The 19,671-nt window shown below is 31.1% G+C and overlaps 1 protein-coding gene across 1 annotated transcript; it reads right to left on the bottom strand.

The window, feature by feature from the left end:
* Positions 1-14,499: 14,499 nt before the first annotated feature.
* On the bottom strand, positions 14,500-18,230 carry LOC141294295 (inhibin beta B chain-like). The gene is made up of 3 exons (XM_073826368.1): positions 18,225-18,230; positions 18,152-18,167; positions 14,500-18,076 (listed from the first exon to the last, which is right to left on the bottom strand). The coding sequence occupies exons 1-3, from the start codon at positions 18,228-18,230 to the stop codon at positions 17,301-17,303; spliced, it is 798 nt and encodes a 265-aa protein (XP_073682469.1). The 3' UTR covers positions 14,500-17,300.
* Positions 18,231-19,671: the final 1,441 nt, after the last annotated feature.

Genomic DNA, 19,671 nt, shown 5'->3' on the forward strand with positions numbered 1-19,671 from the left:
CTAGAACGTCAATTTTAGAACACTACTTCTGTCAAATCAGTGGTTAAAAATTATATCTGAAATTAGTATTTTAATAATGTATTTTTTAATGCAATTCTTTACGTTGATTCACGTTAGATAACCTTATGGCTTTCTTCGAAATGTTTTATGGGAAGTTTATTGGAGAACATCAGTCTTTCTACTTCAATTTCACATTTAATCCACTGTGTTATTTGCAGTTTCTTAATTAAGAAATTGTCCAATTTCTGAGGGAAAATATTTAAATAACAAATTTGTGGAACAGTTGTTCAATGCTGAAGCTTACAGTAACAAACTCAACTCATGACTGTTTCCAAACAGGTTTCCCACAGATTTTCCCTCCCTGCAATTGGTCGAAAAATTGGATCGGTTTTTATTGCCGTTTTGCTCGCTCGTGAATCATCTCATGACTAAGTGCAGACGCGATGTAAATAAAAGATTCATTGTGTAGCTTAGAAAGCTTGATTGTAACGGAACTTTGTGAGATCTCTATAAACTAAGATTTGTGATGCTTTTAGTGATAATAAAGGGAGCGCGCTTTGCACTTTCCATGCTATAAACTTTAGTTTTTCTTATGTTTTGGGAATTACATCTGCATAGTTATGCTGGGTTCATTCTTGAAAGAGCGGTGACTGACACAGTGATATCAAAGCAATTGCAGGGGGAAAAAAATTCCCCCTTAGTTCAATTTTGTATGCAATGGCAAAGTGTATAGATTTAGTTTCTTTTTTTATTTAGCTAATTTAGAAAAAGGTTTGGAGCATTTTTTGTTCGTTAAATATAAGTTTTTTTGTTTGTTTGTTTGTTTGTTTGTTTTACAAACAGCGCCCAGCAAAAGACTGATCATAGTCTGTTTGATCAGTTTGCCTTCTCAAATCATCACGACTTGCCTAAAATAAAATCTGTAGATATAAAACAGTTCAAGTATAGTTTAAACGTTAAAGATAAATGTGCGCGATTAGGGAAGAGTGGAAGATAAAGCCGCTTTGCAGGTCATCGAGGCACCAGCGCAATCACTTGCATTTTTTCAGTGGAAGCAATTTAAAATTATCCGTCATTTTTGCTCACAAAGGAAAGAGTAATACATCAAAAAAAACGTTACAGTGTTTTTATAAAATAAAGAAAACAAAAATGATGCGCTTTCTGTCGTCTCGTTCTTGAACAGGAGAGCTTAACAAAAATAAAGCGAAACGCATGCCTCACAGACATGATCAACATATCTATAGAAAGCTTTAAAACATTACCTAACGAAATAAAACAAATCGAAAACAAAAACTTGTTCATTGTGTAATCAGTAAAGATAAATTTCTCTCTCAAGGCGCCTCCAAAAAGGAGATTGCAAGTCCTTTGCGACATTGACTCAGAATACACTTTATTAATAAATAATTCAGATATGTCCTTACTCTTTCCCCGACACATTCATTATTTATTTTTACCGGTGCTTTGTGGCAAGTTTCAGCCTAATGCGTGCGATTGAACACGGATCTCTTCCAGCTGCGCCATCCGAGCCGGTCTCGAAAGTAAAAGCGAAAGTCTTGTGTTGTTTTTCATTTGTTTTTCTTCACCATATTTGATGGATGTCTAAAATATAAAAAATAAGGAGCAGCCTAAAACAGGCCCGATGCCGGCCCTGACATAATATGAAAATATGAAAATTATATCTGCGTCCTGTTATTTATTTTTTGGTATGCATTTCAGAAAAAAAAAATGGTTAGGATTCAGGTGTAGTTGCAAATAGTGATTAATCCACTGAAAATTCTGATTAATCTGATTAAAAATTGTAATCATTTGACAGCCCTAGTTCAAAGTTGTTCTCCGTCTCGGCAGTGCGTGCAAACAGGAAGAGCTGACATATGGATCGGCGGTGGGGCCCCGCCAGCGGTTATGACAATGAGGGGCCCTGCTCCGACCTCTATAGGAAATCCACCTGTTCGGTTTGATAGTATCCCAACACTAAAGTGACAAGACTTGAATAGAGCCCGAGTCCCTCTTCTATGGGATTAAGCGGAATGATATGCCAAGTCCATCTTTTGTGTCCCCTCATAAAACCGCTGTCATTTCCAAAGAAATCTGTCTTTATTCTTTCCCTCGGGATAAAGCCACAAGCTTCGGGCCCGCCGAAGTGCACCTGATATTGAAAAGAGACACACAAAGAGCTGGTCTTTGTTCCGCGATATCTGTTAACCCTGGGCCGAGATGTTGGTCTCATCATATGTTGTTTTCGTGCGAATGCGTCTTCAGAATACGACCACAAGCTAAAGAGAAATGCGTGTTACGGGCGTTTTCCCATCTGTGATTGCTCTGGCCCTTCTTCAGTAAGAGCCGAGGCTTGTGTAGCTTGGTGAAAAAGGATGGAACTGATTTTTGCTCTGTGGGAAAACATGTGTTTATGGGGCGGCGTGTCAGAGACGCTTCAAGCATCTACATGTCATGTGATAAATGATGGCGCGGGGTCTCCGGGGGCCCGCCACCGCTGTGTTTGTTGTAAGAGTGACAAGCCTGAGATGGATTTACTCCGAGATGATCTTGAGTTTATACTGGAACTCTTTGAACAAGTGGGGCATTTGGATTGCCGTATCGAAGCCTTTCTGTTCAGCTGGAATGAAAATGTCACACATGTGTGGTTTAGAGCGTTTTGCAGTTTCAATGCAATTAGAGGTGATGGTGGTTTTAATGCTGTAAAGGTTAACAAGGATGTAAAAGCACCATTAAACTTGTGCACTGTATGAAAATGACAAAAGCACATCGTAAAATTACGAAAACTTTAACCAAAATGAGAATAAAAACTGAAAATATAAAAATAAAAGCTTTAAAAAAATTTTTTTTGCAACAATCTGAAAGAAGTTTAAATACTAAAATGGCTAAAATTAAAAGTAAAAAATAAATTAAATACAAAAGTAGATCATAAAATTGCTAAAACTTAAAAAAAATTTAATGAAAATATAAAAATTAAGGATTATTCAAAGAAATACATAGAAAGACTGAAAAAAAAATTATTTGTTGCATTGGAAACAAGATGAAATGACTAAAGGTAAAACTAAAATATGACAAAAGCACTTCATAAAGTTAAAATGAAGCTGAAAACTTTAACCAAAATGAGAATAAAAACTGAAAATATAAAAATAAAAGCTTTAAAAAAAAATTTTTTTGCAACAATCTGAAAGAAGTTTAAATACTAAAATGGCTAAAATTAAAAGTAAAAAATAAATAAAATGACAAAAGTAGATCATAAAATTGCTAAAACTTAAAAAAAATTAAATGAAAATATAAAAATTAAGGATTATTCAAAGAAATACATAGAAAAACTGAAAAAAAAATTATTTGTTGCATTGGAAACAAGATGAAATGACTAAAGGTAAACCTAAAATATGACAAAAGCACTTCATAAAGTTAAAATGAAGCTGAAAACTTTAACCAAAATGAGAATAAAAACTGAAAATATAAAAATAAAAGCTTTAAAAAATTTTATGAAAATTTGATATTTTTTGCAACAATCTGAAAGAGGTTTAAATACTAAAATGACTAAAATTAAAAGAAAAAAAAATTAAATGACAAAAGTAGATCATAAAATTGCTAAAACTTTAAAAAAAATTAATGAAAATATAAAAATTAAGGATTATTCAAAGAAATACATAGAAAAAAAAAATAGAATTGTTGCATTGGAAACAAGATGAAATGACTAAAGGTAAAACTAAAATATGACAAAAGCACTTCATAAAGTTAAAATGAAGCTGAAAACTTTAACCAAAATGAGAATAAAAACTGAAAATATAAAAATAAAAGCTTTAAAAAAAATTATGAATATTTTATATTTTTTGCAACAATCTGAAAGAAGTTTAAATACTAAAATGACTAAAATTAAAAGTAAAAAATAAATAAAATGACAAAAGTAGATCATAAAATTGCTAAAACTTAAAAAAAATTTAATGAAAATATAAAAATTAAGGATTATTCAAAGAAATACATAGAAAGACTGAAAAAAAAATTATTTGTTGCATTGGAAACAAGATGAAATGACTAAAGGTAAAACTAAAATATGACAAAAGCACTTCATAAAGTTAAAATGAAGCTGAAAACTTTAACCAAAATGAGAATAAAAACTGAAAATATAAAAATAAAAGCTTTAAAAAAAATTTTTTTTGCAACAATCTGAAAGAAGTTTAAATACTAAAATGGCTAAAATTAAAAGTAAAAAATAAATAAAATGACAAAAGTAGATCATAAAATTGCTAAAACTTAAAAAAAATTAAATGAAAATATAAAAATTAAGGATTATTCAAAGAAATACATAGAAAAACTGAAAAAAAAATTATTTGTTGCATTGGAAACAAGATGAAATGACTAAAGGTAAACCTAAAATATGACAAAAGCACTTCATAAAGTTAAAATGAAGCTGAAAACTTTAACCAAAATGAGAATAAAAACTGAAAATATAAAAATAAAAGCTTTAAAAAATTTTATGAAAATTTGATATTTTTTGCAACAATCTGAAAGAGGTTTAAATACTAAAATGACTAAAATTAAAAGAAAAAAAAATTAAATGACAAAAGTAGATCATAAAATTGCTAAAACTTTAAAAAAAATTAATGAAAATATAAAAATTAAGGATTATTCAAAGAAATACATAGAAAAAAAAAATAGAATTGTTGCATTGGAAACAAGATGAAATGACTAAAGGTAAAACTAAAATATGACAAAAGCACTTCATAAAGTTAAAATGAAGCTGAAAACTTTAACCAAAATGAGAATAAAAACTGAAAATATAAAAATAAAAGCTTTAAAAAAAATTATGAATATTTTATATTTTTTGCAACAATCTGAAAGAAGTTTAAATACTAAAATGACTAAAATTAAAAGTAAAAAATAAATAAAATGACAAAAGTAGATCATAAAATTGCTAAAACTTAAAAAAAAATTAATCAAAATATAAAAATTAAGGATTATTCAAAGAAATACATAGAAAAACTGAAAAAATTTATTTGTTGCATTGGAAACAAGATGAAATGACTAAAGGTAAAACTAAAATATGACAAAAGCACTTCATAAAGTTAAAATGAAGCTGAAAACTTGAACCAAAATGAGAGTAAAAACTGAAAATATAAAAATAAAAGCTTTAAAAAGAATGTATGAAAATTTGATATTTTTTGCAACAATCTGAAAGAAGTTTAAATACTAAAATGACTAAAATTACAAGTAAAAAATAAAAAAAAAGACAAAAGTAGATCATAAAATTGCTAAAACTTAAAAAAAAATTAAATGAAAATATAAAAATTAAGGATTATTCATAGAAATACATAGAAAAAATGAAAAAAAAAATAGAATTGTTGCATTGGAAACGAGATGAAATGACTAAAGGTAAAACTAAAATATGACAAAAGCACTTCATAAAGTTAAAATGAAGCTGTAAACTTTAACCAAAATGAGAATAAAAACTGAAAATATAAAAATAAAAGCTTTAAAAAAAAAATATGAAAATTTGATATTTTTTGCAACAATCTGAAAGAAGTTTAAATACTAAAATGACTAAAATTAAAAGTAAAAAATAAATAAAATGACAAAAGTAGATCATAAAATTGCTAAAACTTAAAAAAAAAATGAAATGAAAATATAAAAATTAAGGATTATTCAAAGAAATACATAGAAAAACTGAAAAAATTTATTTGTTGCATTGGAAACGAGATGAAATGACTAAAGGTAAAACTAAAATATGACAAAAGCACTTCATAAAGTTAAAATGAAGCTGAAAACTTTAACCAAAATGAGAGTAAAAACTGAAAATATAAAAATAAAAGCTTTAAAAAAAATGTATGAAAATTTGATATTTTTTGCAACAATCTGAAAGAAGTTTAAATACTAAAATGACTAAAATTAAAAGTAAAAAATAAATAAAATGACAGAAGTACATCATAAAATTGCTAAAACTTAAAAAAAAATTAAATGAACATATAAAAATTAAGGATTATTCATAGAAATACATAGAAAAAAAAATTGAATTGTTGCATTGGAAACGAGACGAAATGACTAAAGGTAAAACTAAAATTAAAAGAAATTAATTATATATTTTTTTAAATATGACAAAAGCACTTCATAAAGTTAAAATGAAGCTGAAAACTTGTACAAAATACAAAATTGACTAAAACTAAAACTCATATTAAAATTAATCCAATATATCAAAATGCAAAATGACAAAAGCACATCATAAAATTACGAAAACTTACAATAACCAGAATGAGACAAAAAAACTGAAAAATAAAAATGATAAATCTCATTCATATAAGATGGATAAAGTTAAACTTAAAAAAAAACATAAATGAAAATTTGATTTTTTTTTTGGGCAACAATCTGGAAAAAGTTTAAATACTAAAATGATTAAAACTAAAATTAAAAATATATTTAAATAAAAATTAAAAAAATAATAAAAATGACTATAAAGGCTAATGTATAATATAAATATTAGATTAGATTAAAAAAATAGAATAGTCACATTGGAAACTACTTGAAATAAGTTATTATAATGACTAAAACTATAATTAAATTAAAAAGCAAAATATAAAAATCTAATAAAAGTCTAAAAGCACATCATAAAATTGCTAAAACTTTTACAAATGAAAATGACAAACTGATAATATAAAAATAAAAGCGAATTTATAATATACATATTAGAAGTAAAGCTTTAACTTAAAAAAACTATTAAAATATATATTTTTCTTTTTCAAGTTTAAATTCTAATGACTAAAATTAAATATTTAAATAAATAATAATAATTAAAAAAGTAATAAAAAAAGACGAAAGTGCGTCTTAAATGTTTCAAAGCTGTAACCAAAATGAATGAAAACTGAAAATATTAAAATAACAGCTAATTCAAATCATTATAATACTATAATAAGTAAACTGTTTGTAAATATACTAAAATAATGCTGGTGAGGAATAGATTAAAGCATAATGATCTTAATGTCATCTGTGCAAGAAATGGACAGAAACCGATGTACGATTCACCACTCTTATTTATCATTTTAAATGTATTGCAAATAAGATCTGAGAGTGAAAAATTGTTAGTAAATAACTATAATGCAGCTCTTTTCTTTTGCAAACTTTGAATGCATTAAAAATGTATAAAAAGCAGCTCAGACTTTCTGCCTAACATCTCATTTTGTGTTTTGCAGGAGAAACCAAGTGATCCGTGGTTGGGACGACTTGAAGGTGCGTAAATGATGACAGAAACTTGATTTATGAGTGTTAACTAGTCCTTTTAAAGCACTGAGCTGGAATCAGGCCTTTTTCAGTATTAGTGTCTCCTGGATGCGGCGGGTAAAAATATCTGCGATCAACATATTTTGATTACTGAAGTGGAACATTCCAGAAATTCCCTTCCGCAAACTCACAAGGATGAAAAATTCTGGAGCGTTTTAAACAGTCGCCCGATGACAAATAAACTACATGCGACCGTGGCCGTTTATTAGCGGCAGGAGTTTTATTGCAGTTCTGCATCTATTGAGGGTCAGTTAATGAATTGTTTTACAGTCGTTACTCATTACTCTGACGGCTTTAAGATGCCCGGGCTTGAGGAACTTCAATCCAGATCACTCACCATATTTGGTATGGTCTATGAGTTTGGTTTTGGTCTCACGTGATTTTTTTTTTTTTTTCAACACTGTTTCTCTTTTTGTGTTTGAGCTGAGAGACGCTTCTGTCCTCTGGAAATAAACTCAAGCTACAAGACTGTAAAATAAAGTTCAGCTCAGCCTTTGGAGGAAAACAAGCATCACATTTAGAGTCCAAATATTAATATTATTTGTGCGAGCGCTGGAACAGAATTGTCAAACTTTGCAGACATCATTCAGTGTTATTGCACTTATATTGCTTGTTCAGGGCTCAAAAGACATACTGTACTGCTTTCAGATTGTTTAGGCAGTTTAGCAGGCCTTTAATCACATTTATTACTGATCAAAAGATTTCTTTATTGTTTTTGAAAGTCTCTTTTGTGCAGCAAGGCTGCTTTTATTTGATCAAAAAGTACTGTAAAAATAGTGAAATATTATTGTAATATAATAAAACTCTTTTTTATGCGAGTATATTGTACGATATAATTTATTTCTGTGATCAAACCTGAATTTTTTTAGCAACTTTACTTCAGTCTTCAGTGTCACATGATCCTTCAGAAATCATTCTGATATGCTGATTTGCTGCTCAAGAAACATTTTAGGTGTGCTTTTTAAAAAAGAATGAAAGAAATGCTTTTATTCAGAAAGGATTCATCAAATTTATCAAAAGTGACACTACAGACTTTTATTATGCTACAAAAGTTTTCTATATCAAGTAAATGCAGCACTTTGTTCATCTGTGCATTAGAAACTAGATGAAATAATTAATAATAAGTCATACTAAAATGACTAAAGGTAAAACTTAAAAAAAAAATGACAAAAGCACTTTGTAAAATTAAAATAAAACTGAAAATATAAAAACAATGGCTAATTCATAATATAAATATTACAAAAAATAAATAAAAACAAAAATTAGAAATTTTCTGTCTGAAATAAATAAGTACATCTTAAAATTGCTAAAGCTTTAACAAAAATGTCAATGAAAACTGAAAAAATAAAAACGAAAGCTAATTCATAATATAAAAATTAGATAAAAAAAAAATGTCATTGGAAACTAGCTGAAATCATTTCAATTCCAAAGTGACTAAAAGTAAAACCAAAATGAAAATAAATAAATATGACAAAAGCACTTCATGAAATTAAAATGAAACTGAAAATATAAAAATAAAGGCTCATTCATAATGTAAATAGAAGATGGGAAAACATCAACTGCAACTGTCTGAAAAAAAGTTCAAATGTTAAAATGACTAAAAACTATAATTTAAAAAAAAATGCATCAGATTTGTAAAAATTTAAAAAGATGCATCAAATTTATTAAAAGTGATACTAAGGACTTTTTTTAGGCTACAAAAGATTTCTATTTCAAATAAATGCTGTTCTTTTGAACTTTGTTCATCTGTGAAAACCAAAAATAGAATTGTTGCATTAGAAATTAGATTAAATAATTAATACTAAAAGGACTAAAGGTAAAACTTAAATGAAAAAAAAAATAACAAAGACAGTTTCGTAAAATTAACATGAAACTGAAAATATAAAAACAAAGGCTAATTCATAATATAAATATTAGAAAAATAATAAAAATAAAAATTAGAATTGTCGCATTGGCAACTGTCTGAACAAAAATGTAAATGAAAACTGAAAAAAAAAAACGAAAGCTAATTCATAATATAAATATTAGATGGAAAAAAAAATCAATCATGAAATAATTTTTAATTTTAAAATAACTAAAGGTAAAACCGAAATGAAAATAAATAAAAATAAAACATATTGAAATAAAGGATAATTCTCAATATAAATTGAAGATGGGAATACTTAAGCAACTGTCTAAAAAAAATTTAATATTAAAATGACTAAAACTATAATTGCAATAAATTCAAATTATTAAAAAAATCTATCAAATTTATCAGATTTATCAAAAGTGACACTAAGGACTTTTATTATGCTACAAAAGATTTCTATTTTTAAATAAATGCTGTTCTTTTGAACTTTGTCTGTGAATCCTGAAAAATAAAATGTATCACGGTTTCCACAAAAATATGATGGTTTCCACAACTGCTTTTTAAAATTGATGATAATCAGAAATATTTCTTCATTCCTGAAGAATCATGTGACACTGAAGACTGGAATAATGAAGCTGAAAAAATTCAGGTTTGACCACAGAAATAAATGACATTTTGACATAGATTCACACAGAACAAGGTTATTTTAAATTTTAAAAATATTTCAAATTTTTTATGTATTTTTGATCAAATAAAAACAGCTTTGGTGTGCATAAGAGACTTTCAAAAACATTGAAAAATAGTAATGCATTTCTTTGGGGATCAAACCAATGAACTTGGTGTGGGTAATGCCAAGGTGGGTTCAGTTCTCAGAAATTCTGTGAAAAATTTAAATATTGCATAAAACATTTGCAAATAAAGCATCATATTCATACCATATGTTCAAGAGAACAAAATCTAACAGAACAGCATATGCATTTCCTGGGAATCATACCCCATAAACTTGGCACAAGTTACGCCAAGGTCATGGGATCAATTCCCAGAAAATGTGCAAAAAATTGGAATGTGCATAAAACGTGCAAATAATGCACTGTTTCCATCCCATGTGTTCTAAAGAATAAATTGACCCCAACTGTTAATGCATTCTCTGTGAATTAAACCAACGAATGAACTTGGTGCAGGTAATGCCAAGGTGGGTTCAGTTCTCAGAAATTATGTAAAAAAAAAAAAAAAAAATGTAAATATTGCATAGAAAATTTGCAAATAAAGCACCGTTTTCATACCATATGTTCAAGAGAACATCTTATGCATTTCCTGGGAATCAAACCCATAAACTTGGCACAAGTAACCCCAAGTTCATGGGTTTTATTCCCAGAAAATGTCAGAAAATTTTTAATATTGCACAAAACATTTGCGAATAATGCACTGTTTCCATCCCATGTGTTCTAAAGAATAAATTGACCCCAACTGTTAATGCATTCTCTGTGAATTAAATCAATGAACTTGGTGCGGATAATGCCAAGGTGGGTTCAGTTCTCAGAAATTCTGTGAAAATTTTAAATATTGCATAAAAAAATTGCAAATAAAGCACCGTTTTCATACCATATGTTCAAGAGAACAGCTTATGCATTTCCTGGGAATCAAACCCATAAATTGGCACAAGTAATGCCAAGGTCATGGGTTTGATTCCCAGAAAATGTGAAAAAAAAAAATGTTGATATTGCACAAAACATTTGCGAATAAAGCACTGTTTCTATCCCATGTGTTCTAAAGAATAAAATCGACCCCAACAGTTCATTCATTCTCTGTGCCAAGCATTGGAAATAAACATGTTATCATGCCATTGAAAAATAGTAATTATTCCAAACAGTTGACTAGTGCATATACATAATTCTGTGTTGAAGTTGATGATAGTGTCAGACTCCGGCTTTCTCAGCTCTGATCTGTTGTCTAAACATGTATCACGTGTATTTTTCTCAGTTTCCTCAGAATAATGCTCAGTAATGTGTGACTGAGATGTTGTGTGTCTTTTCAAAACATGTAATTTGGCTCCTGCTGACAAACACACGCATTTTCCCGCGGCAGACGCACTAATGTGCACGTATGCCATAATTGCAGTGGTGACGGATCTGGGATGTTCTGAGCTTTTACAGTGATGTGGTCAGTGGTGTTCAGTTTGGGTGCCATGACTTGTGGAAAAGACTCTCTCAAAATATGGTGTTAGTAGTGCAGTTGTGACATTGTTGACATCAAACTTTGGTTCTCGTGTGTCTCACAAACAAACATCAAATGAAATTTGCAGCTGACTGTAAGATTTTCAGCTGATTTTCCAACTTTAGGTCTAGGAAGACTTAATGCACAAGTTGTATACATATTTTTATGATGCAATTTATTAGGGTTGTAGTTATGTTCAACTAGCCATAATGTGCGTTTCCATCCAAAGCTGTGAACTAAACTTGTGCAAAAAATTGGATTGTTGCATAAAACATTTGCTAATAAAACACCGTTTTCATTCCGTGTGTTCACGAGAGTAAAATCTTCCTGGGAAAATGGCTCAAAGTATCAGTAATGCAATAATAACAAGTTGCTGCAAACAGTGAAGCATGTGCATCTTTTTTTAAATAAATTACTTAATTCAGATGAAATGCAATAACAAATGCTGTCATGTTATTTTGCAGCCTGATGTTTGGGAATACAATCGTTTGAAACCGTTCTGGGAGGTAATTATTCCAAATCGTTTTGATGACGGACTTCGATAAACTAGAACAATATTTCAAATTGTTTTCAATGCTGGTTAGTCCAGTTATCCAAACACATGATCTGCTTGTTGTTGCATCCAGGAACTTGTTCAGTAAAATGTGTTTCCATCATAGTTTATGTATGTTTTCTGGCCTAATAAAAAATCTTCCACTTCAATTGTGCATTTTAATGGATGTTTAAAGATTTTATGCACATCTTGCAATTTCCATCCAGTGTTTTTATGCAATATGCCCAAATTTCTCAAAAATAAATGGATGCAAACAAAGCTACTGTAGCCTGCTTTAGAAAGTACAATATCTTTTTAGAAATACTACCACAACAGTTCATGCATTCTCTGGGAATCAAACCCATGACATTGGCACTAGTAACGATTTCCAGAAGATGTGTAAAACAATATTGTATAAACCATTTGCAAATACGGCAGCGAGTAATGCCAAGTAATGGCTCGAGTAATGCCAAGGTGTGTTCGATTCTCAGAAAATTGTAATATTACATAAACCATTTCCAAATAAAGCTTTTGTTTCCATTCCATGTGTTCAAGAGAACAAAATCTAACCCAATAGCTTACTTTCAAACTTGGCACGACTAACCCCAAGGTCATGTGTTCTATTTTCAAAAAATGTATGAAAATAGTGTGAATATTGCAAAAAACATTTGCAAATAAAGCACCATTTTACACACACGTCCCATGTGTTTAAGAGAACAAAACAGTAAATGCATTCCCTGGGAATCAAATCCATAAACTTGGCGTGAGTAACATCAAGGTCATTGGATCGGTTCCCAGAAAATGTGCAAAAAATTGGAATATTGCATAAAACAGGCAAATAAAGCACTTCAATCCCATGTGTTCAAAAGAACAAAATCAACCACAACAGTTCATGCATTCTCTGGGAATCAAACCCATGAACATGGCACAAGTAATGCTAATGTGGGTTTGATTCCCAGGAAATGTGTGAACATTGGAATATTGCATTAAACATTTGCAAATAAAGCACCATTTTATGTCCCATGTGTTTAAGAGAACAAAACAGTCAATGCATTCTCTGGGAATCAAATCCATAAACTTGGCGTGAGTAACATCAAGGTCATGGGATCGGTTCCCAGAAAATGTGCAAAAAATTGGAGTATTGCATAAAACAGGCAAATAAAGTGCTTCAATCCCATGTGTTCAAAAGAACAAAATCATGTTCGTGCATTTTCTAGGAATCAATGTTGGTTTGATTCCCAGGAAATTTGTGAAAAATTGGAATATTGCATTAAACACATGGGATGTAAAATGGTGCTTTATTTGCAAATATTTAAGAGAACAAAACAGTTAATGCATTTTCTGGGAATCAAATCCAGAAACTTGGCGTGAGTAACATCAAGGTCATGGGATTGGTTCCCAGAACATGTGCCAATAATTGGAATATTGCATAAAACATTTGGAAATAAATCACAGTTTACATCCTGTGTTCAAAAGAACAAAATCGACCACAACAGTTCATGCGTTCGCTGGGAATCAAACCAATGAACTTCGTGCAATTAATGCCAAATTAGAAATAGAAATTCTTAGAAATTCTGTGAAAAATTCAAATATTGCATGAAACTGTTTCAAATAAAGCACCTTTTCAAGCCATATGTTCAAGAGAACAAAATCTAACACAACAGCTTGCATTTCCTGGGGATCAAACCCACAAACTTGGTACAAGTAACATGGTTCAAGGTCATGGGTTCGATTCCCATAAAATGTGGGAGAAAATGTGAATATTGCACAAAAAATTTGCGAATAAAGAACCGTTTCTACCCCATAGGTTCAAGAGAACAAAATCTAACACAATAGCTCATGCATTTTCTGAGAATCAAACCCACAAACTTAGCGAGTAAAGAGTCAAACCCATGAACTTGATGCAAGTAGTCCCAAGGTGGCTTCAATTCCCAAAAAATGTGTAAAAAAAATGGAATATTGGGTGTGAGTAACGCCAAGGTCATAAGATCGATTCCCAGAAAATGTGCCAAATTCCATTCCATGTGTAAAGAGAACAAAATCGAACACAATATCTCATGCATTTCCTGGGAATTAAACCCATAAACTTGGCTTGAGTAATGCCAAGGTCATGGGTTTGATACCTGTAAAAATTGACAAAAAAATTAAATAAACATTTGTGAAAAAAAGGCACCATTCCCATTCCATGTGTTCAAGAGAACAAAATCTAAAATAACAGATCATGCATTTTCTGGGAATCAAACCCATAAACTTAAGTAATGTGCGAGTAATGGCAAGGTCATAAGATCAATTCCCAGAAAATTTGCAGAAAAGTTGAATATTGCACAGACATGTGAATAAAGCATTGCTTCATCCCATGTGTTCAAGAGAACAAAATTTAACACAACAGCTCATGCATTCCCTGAGAATCAAACCCACAAACCTTCTGCAAGTAACTGAGGTCGTGGGTTTGATTCCCAGGAAATGCATGAACTGATAAAGTGCACATCCTGAATGCAGTGGATAAAAATTCATAATGCATAAACGTGAATGTAAAATTAACACACGTCAGTCTTGATGCAGAATAAGAAATTTATTTCATAACAGTTACAAAGAACAAAATATTTAAAAGCATTTTTATCTTACATAAGCTGTACAGAGATGGCATGTATTTGACTCTAAATGATTCTGGAATAGACGCTAGAAGTATTAAATAGAAAATTGAAAAAAAAAATTAAAGTTGATGGAAAAATATGAAATATTCCATTTATCTACTGTACAAAACAACAACTTGAAAATGGAATCCATTCTATTGTACCCTGATACATCGTTTAGGCCTCTTGCGCATTTAAAAAGTATTTTACAAAAGAATCCGATGGCCTCGCCATCTCACAATAGCTAAAATCTTGGCCTCTTTGGTTCCATAATTCGGTATAATACATTTGAACAGAATTCAGTTTCAGCTTCTATAAAAATAACTTTTCTTTTTTTTCAATGGCAGGTTTTTTCTTTACTAATAATGCAGCTTCAGTGCAAACATTGTAACAACCATCCGCTCAGAGTAGGAAGCGAAAGTTTACATTTCAAGTATTGAAAACAGTTTATAACAAGTGGGTCATCCGGTGTTGGTCACTACTATACATTGCATAGCTTGTGCGGCACTTATTTCAGAGGAATCGTGAACGAGGCGCGCCACTTCGCCTTCAAAGGCATGCAAGTGCTTTATATTGTGCATTTACGGTATTTTTTGCAAGTGCTATGCTGCACCATGACGTAACTGGAGAGTTTGGCAACTCATTCGGCTTGTTGCATGAATAATCACAACCGAGACATAACAAGACATGCCTCTTGATTTATGAATGGACCTCATGTCTGTCATGCTGTAGCTCTTTGCGGATGTTCGTTGAAGACGGATGCTCTCGAATGGATTGGTTGTCACCCAGTGGACTCAATGTGGGAAGTGCTGGCGTTGTTTTGAGAAGATGGTCAGTGCTTTTTGGGAAGGTACGCAGATATAAATGTCTTTTGAGAAGATCACCCCTTCTCTTTCCATTTTTGAAGACGAGAACCAAACTACACTCTTAAAAATAAAGGTTTCAAAAGGGAAGAACCATTTTTGGTTCCTCAAAAACCTTTCAGTCAATAGTTCTTAATGGAATAGTTAAAATGTGTTATTTACTCGCCCTTGGGCCATCCAAGTAGGTGACGTTTTTTCTTTAGTAGAACAGGAAAGAGTATTTTATAGCTGAAACCGTGGTCCTTGGTGATTAAATTAAATGCAAGTCAGCGGTTGCCAGGTTTTGAGAAAAAGAAAAGCAATGAATACCCTTGGCTCTGATGATATATTGATGTCTTATAAAGCGAAATGATCAGTCTGTGCATGATACTGAACATTATTTACAACATAAAATACCTGTAATCGTTGCGTGATTATTTAAGTGAACTAGTGAATTGAACCAGTTCATTGAAACATACCCTGCTGAATAAAACCAGGCTGGTTTTAACTGCTCATAGCTGGTCAGCAGACTGGTTTTAGAGGGGTTTTGGCCACTTCTCCAGGCTGGTCTTAGCTGGTCAGGCTGGGAGACTAGCTAAAACCAGCTACTTCCAGCTTAAACCAGCTAAGACCAGCGCTAGGCTGGTTTTAACTGTTTTTTTTTTTTGTTTTTTTTTCAGCAGGGTACTGTCCAAAATAATCAGTTCATGGAAAAGAATCATTTTTCCTGTTTGTCTGCAGCTCTGGATTACAGAAAATAATGTAAATAATGTTCAGTTTCTTGCACAAATCGATCATTTTGCTTCATAAGACCTCAATATATTGTCAGTAGCTATGAACATTAATTTTCTGTTGCCTGTATAAGCTTTTTAACTCTTAAAGTTATGAATCACCAAGGACCAGTGTTGGGGGTAACGCATTAAAAGTAGTGCAAGTTACGTAATAATATTACTTTTTTCAAGCAACTAGTAAAGTAACACTACTTTTTAATTGATAAAAAATAGTTACTTTTTCAAATAAGTAATGCCAGTTACTTTTCCCCCCATTTATTGATTAAAAGCTCTCCTGTCCCCATGTTGAGAGAAATCAGGAGTAAGATGTTACTTTAGTTCCAGAATAAATGTGAACATGCATTAATTCATCTCACTCACTTAAAAAAAGTATTCCTCAAAATGAACTAAAACTGCGAGAATATGATGAGAATATTATGTATTTAATCACATTTTATTAGCCGATGTCTTTGCTCCCAATCTTCGATGATCCAATTTATCCATACTAATAAGCAAAAATTACTTAAGATAATCTACACATTTGTTTTCCCTTTTTATTGCTGAAGAGTTGACATTTTTTCTTCTGTGGTCTACTACGCAGACGTGAATTTACTTTTCTCTAAACCTGAGGCTTTTAGTGTGAAAAGGCTTTTATATTTGCAAAAAACAGAACTTTTTATATTAAAAACAAACAAGCAAGCCCTGCATAGATTTAAAAAAGTAACGTAAAAGTAACGTAACGCATTACTTTCCATAAAAAGTAACTAAGTAATGCAATTAGTTATTTTTTTAGGCAGTAACTCAATATTGTAATGCATCGATTTTGAAAGTAACTTTACCAACACTGCCAAGGACTACCGTTTCAGCAAAAAAATCTCCTTTACTGTTCTTCTTGGATGGCCTGAGGATGAGTAAATTATAAAGCCTTTAAGTATAATTAAGAATGAATCTAAAGTACCTTTTTGACCAATAGATCTCGCCTTTGAACCTTTGTTTTTAAGAGTGCAAACAGAGATAAAAGCAATCGTGTGACAGTATCGTACAAACCTGTAGACTGGAACTAAATCGCTCGATCATTAAGGAACATAAATATATGTACAAAGATGCGTGGAAGAGTTGGGGTGTGCGTGTGGATTTGTGAGCACGGATAAGTCATAAATATTAGTTTCTTACTATAATATTTTGGAAGTCTCAAGCGCAGCCGCACTCCTCGACGATCATGTTGGGAACGTCCCGTTTGACGATGTTATATTCGTCGTCGAAGTACAACATGGACATGGTGCTGAGTTTGGTCGGGATGCAGCAAGAGTTCATGGATCCCGGACTCATTCCTCGCATGCGGTATTGGTTCACGACGGCGGTGTGGAAAGACGAAGCCGATCCGGGAACTCCGGCCATGTACGCCGGACAATTCCCTTCGCAATAATTCCCAAAGTACCCTGACGGGGCGATGATCCAATCGTTCCATCCGATGAGGCGGAAGTCGATGTAAAACTGTTGGCGGCAACACAAACTGCTGCTGCCGTCGCATTCGAGGCCTCGTTTGCGGATGCGGTGTTTGTTGTCGGCCGCTCGGGCTTGGACCACAAGGAAAGGGCGATGGGATTCGTCGGCCGTGTTTACCAAAATAGGCACGACGCCCATCTTGTCGCACGCTTCGCACCGTACGTCCAGGTTCTGCCGGCGATCACCTTTGGAGAAAACCATTTGCACGGCGTCCGTCAAGGGGAAAGTGTGCCAGCCGCTGCGTTTGAGATCCACGCGCTTCTCCACCAAGTTCCACTTGCTCCCGAGCCCCGGTTCCTGCGAGTAAACCTTCACCGTAACCTTCCTCCTGGAGCCTTTCTCCAAAACATTAGGCAGAAGTTTGAAGTACAACCACAGGCTGGCCTGGGACACGTACAGGTTCTGGTTGCCCTCGTTGGAGATGGCAAAAAACAGGCTGGTTTTGGAGGTCAGCGACTCGTCTGTGGAATCAAGAGAAGAGAGAAACGATTAGCTCAGTGCAGTGGTTTCTCAGCTGACTCGTAAACCTGATGAACCTGGTGAACTCAAAGCCTATAGGATAAAGACTCAAGACATTAACATTCAGAGAGGGCAGCGAATCTCTAAAACCGTCATGAATGGCCCCCTAAACTGGGACCACTTCAACCTAAAGACATTAAATCGTGTTGGTTCTCATGAGGTTCTCATTACATGTAAGATAGTTCATTTATATTATTTTAAAAAAATTTCATATACTTTACAATTTAAATAATATACTATATAATCATATAGTAATAAATCTAAGTAATAATATAATATAAATAAATATATTTTGGTATATATTCATGCATTTTATAAATATTAAATTAAACATTAAAAAAATTACTAGTACAATATATACAATATTAATATATAATATAAAAAATACTAATTTTATTTATCATTTTATATAGTTACAGAAATGAGAATAAGGAAAAATATGCTTAATTTACAAAAATAATGTCACAATGAATATATCTTTTTGTCTTATAGATTTGTAAAATATAATTAATTTTTTCTGATTTTAAGATAAAATTCAACCCTGTTCTTGGAGGATTTTATAGGGTTTACCCATACTGTTTTATTGAACTCTAAATTAAATTAGATTAAAATTTAATTTATCATAAATTTGTTTTCATATGTTAACATTACAGTCATGAGAATAGGTGAGAAATGTGCCATAAAAATAAGATCAATAAATAATTTTTGTTGTCTTGTAAATTCTGGACAAAATGAAGCCCATTTACAAGACAACAAAAAATATTTATTGAAAATACATTTCTATAATTATTTCTATATATATGAAATTGTAAAATATGAATTATGCTAAATTTTTGTTTAATCATAAGATGGGTGAATCTCAGAAAAAAAATAAAAATTAGATATACTATCTATACAAATAAAAATAGATATTCTGCACAAAATGAAGCCTATTTTTATGTTTATTTTCATTTGTAAATTATGTTACTTTTTTGGGATTCACCCATCTTATTAATCTAAAATTTTGCATAATTTATATTTTACAATTTCAAAAATATATAAATTATTACATATAATTATAGAATGTATTATATATAATATATAATTTCATATGCTCACAATTCTGATGTGAAAATAGAGGTGAAATGTGCTTAATTTTCATGAGAAAATATATTTTCATATTATAAATAACCTCATTTTGCACAGAATAGAATAGACCTTTGTGCAAAATTTATTGAAAAAAAAAAATTTCTAATTTGACCTCAACATGTTTTTGGAAAGTTTAATAAGATGCATCTATTTTATTTTATTGAACCTTAAATTTAACTTAAATTCAACATAAATTAAAGGCAAAAAAATGCCATAAAAATCATGAAAATAAATTGTCCTATAAACAAGCTTCTATTTGAGTAGAATATAAACTGGGTCATGAGATGCACCCATTTTATTTTACTAAACCTTAAATTAAACTTAAGTTTTGAATTAATTAGAAGCAGAACAAAAACAAATACTACCATGATGAATAAATGCTTTGCAATTTGAATAATGAACTAAACGC

Source organism: Garra rufa, chromosome 20 (genome assembly GCF_049309525.1).
Source record: "Garra rufa chromosome 20, GarRuf1.0, whole genome shotgun sequence".
Classification (NCBI taxonomy): domain Eukaryota; kingdom Metazoa; phylum Chordata; class Actinopteri; order Cypriniformes; family Cyprinidae; genus Garra; species Garra rufa.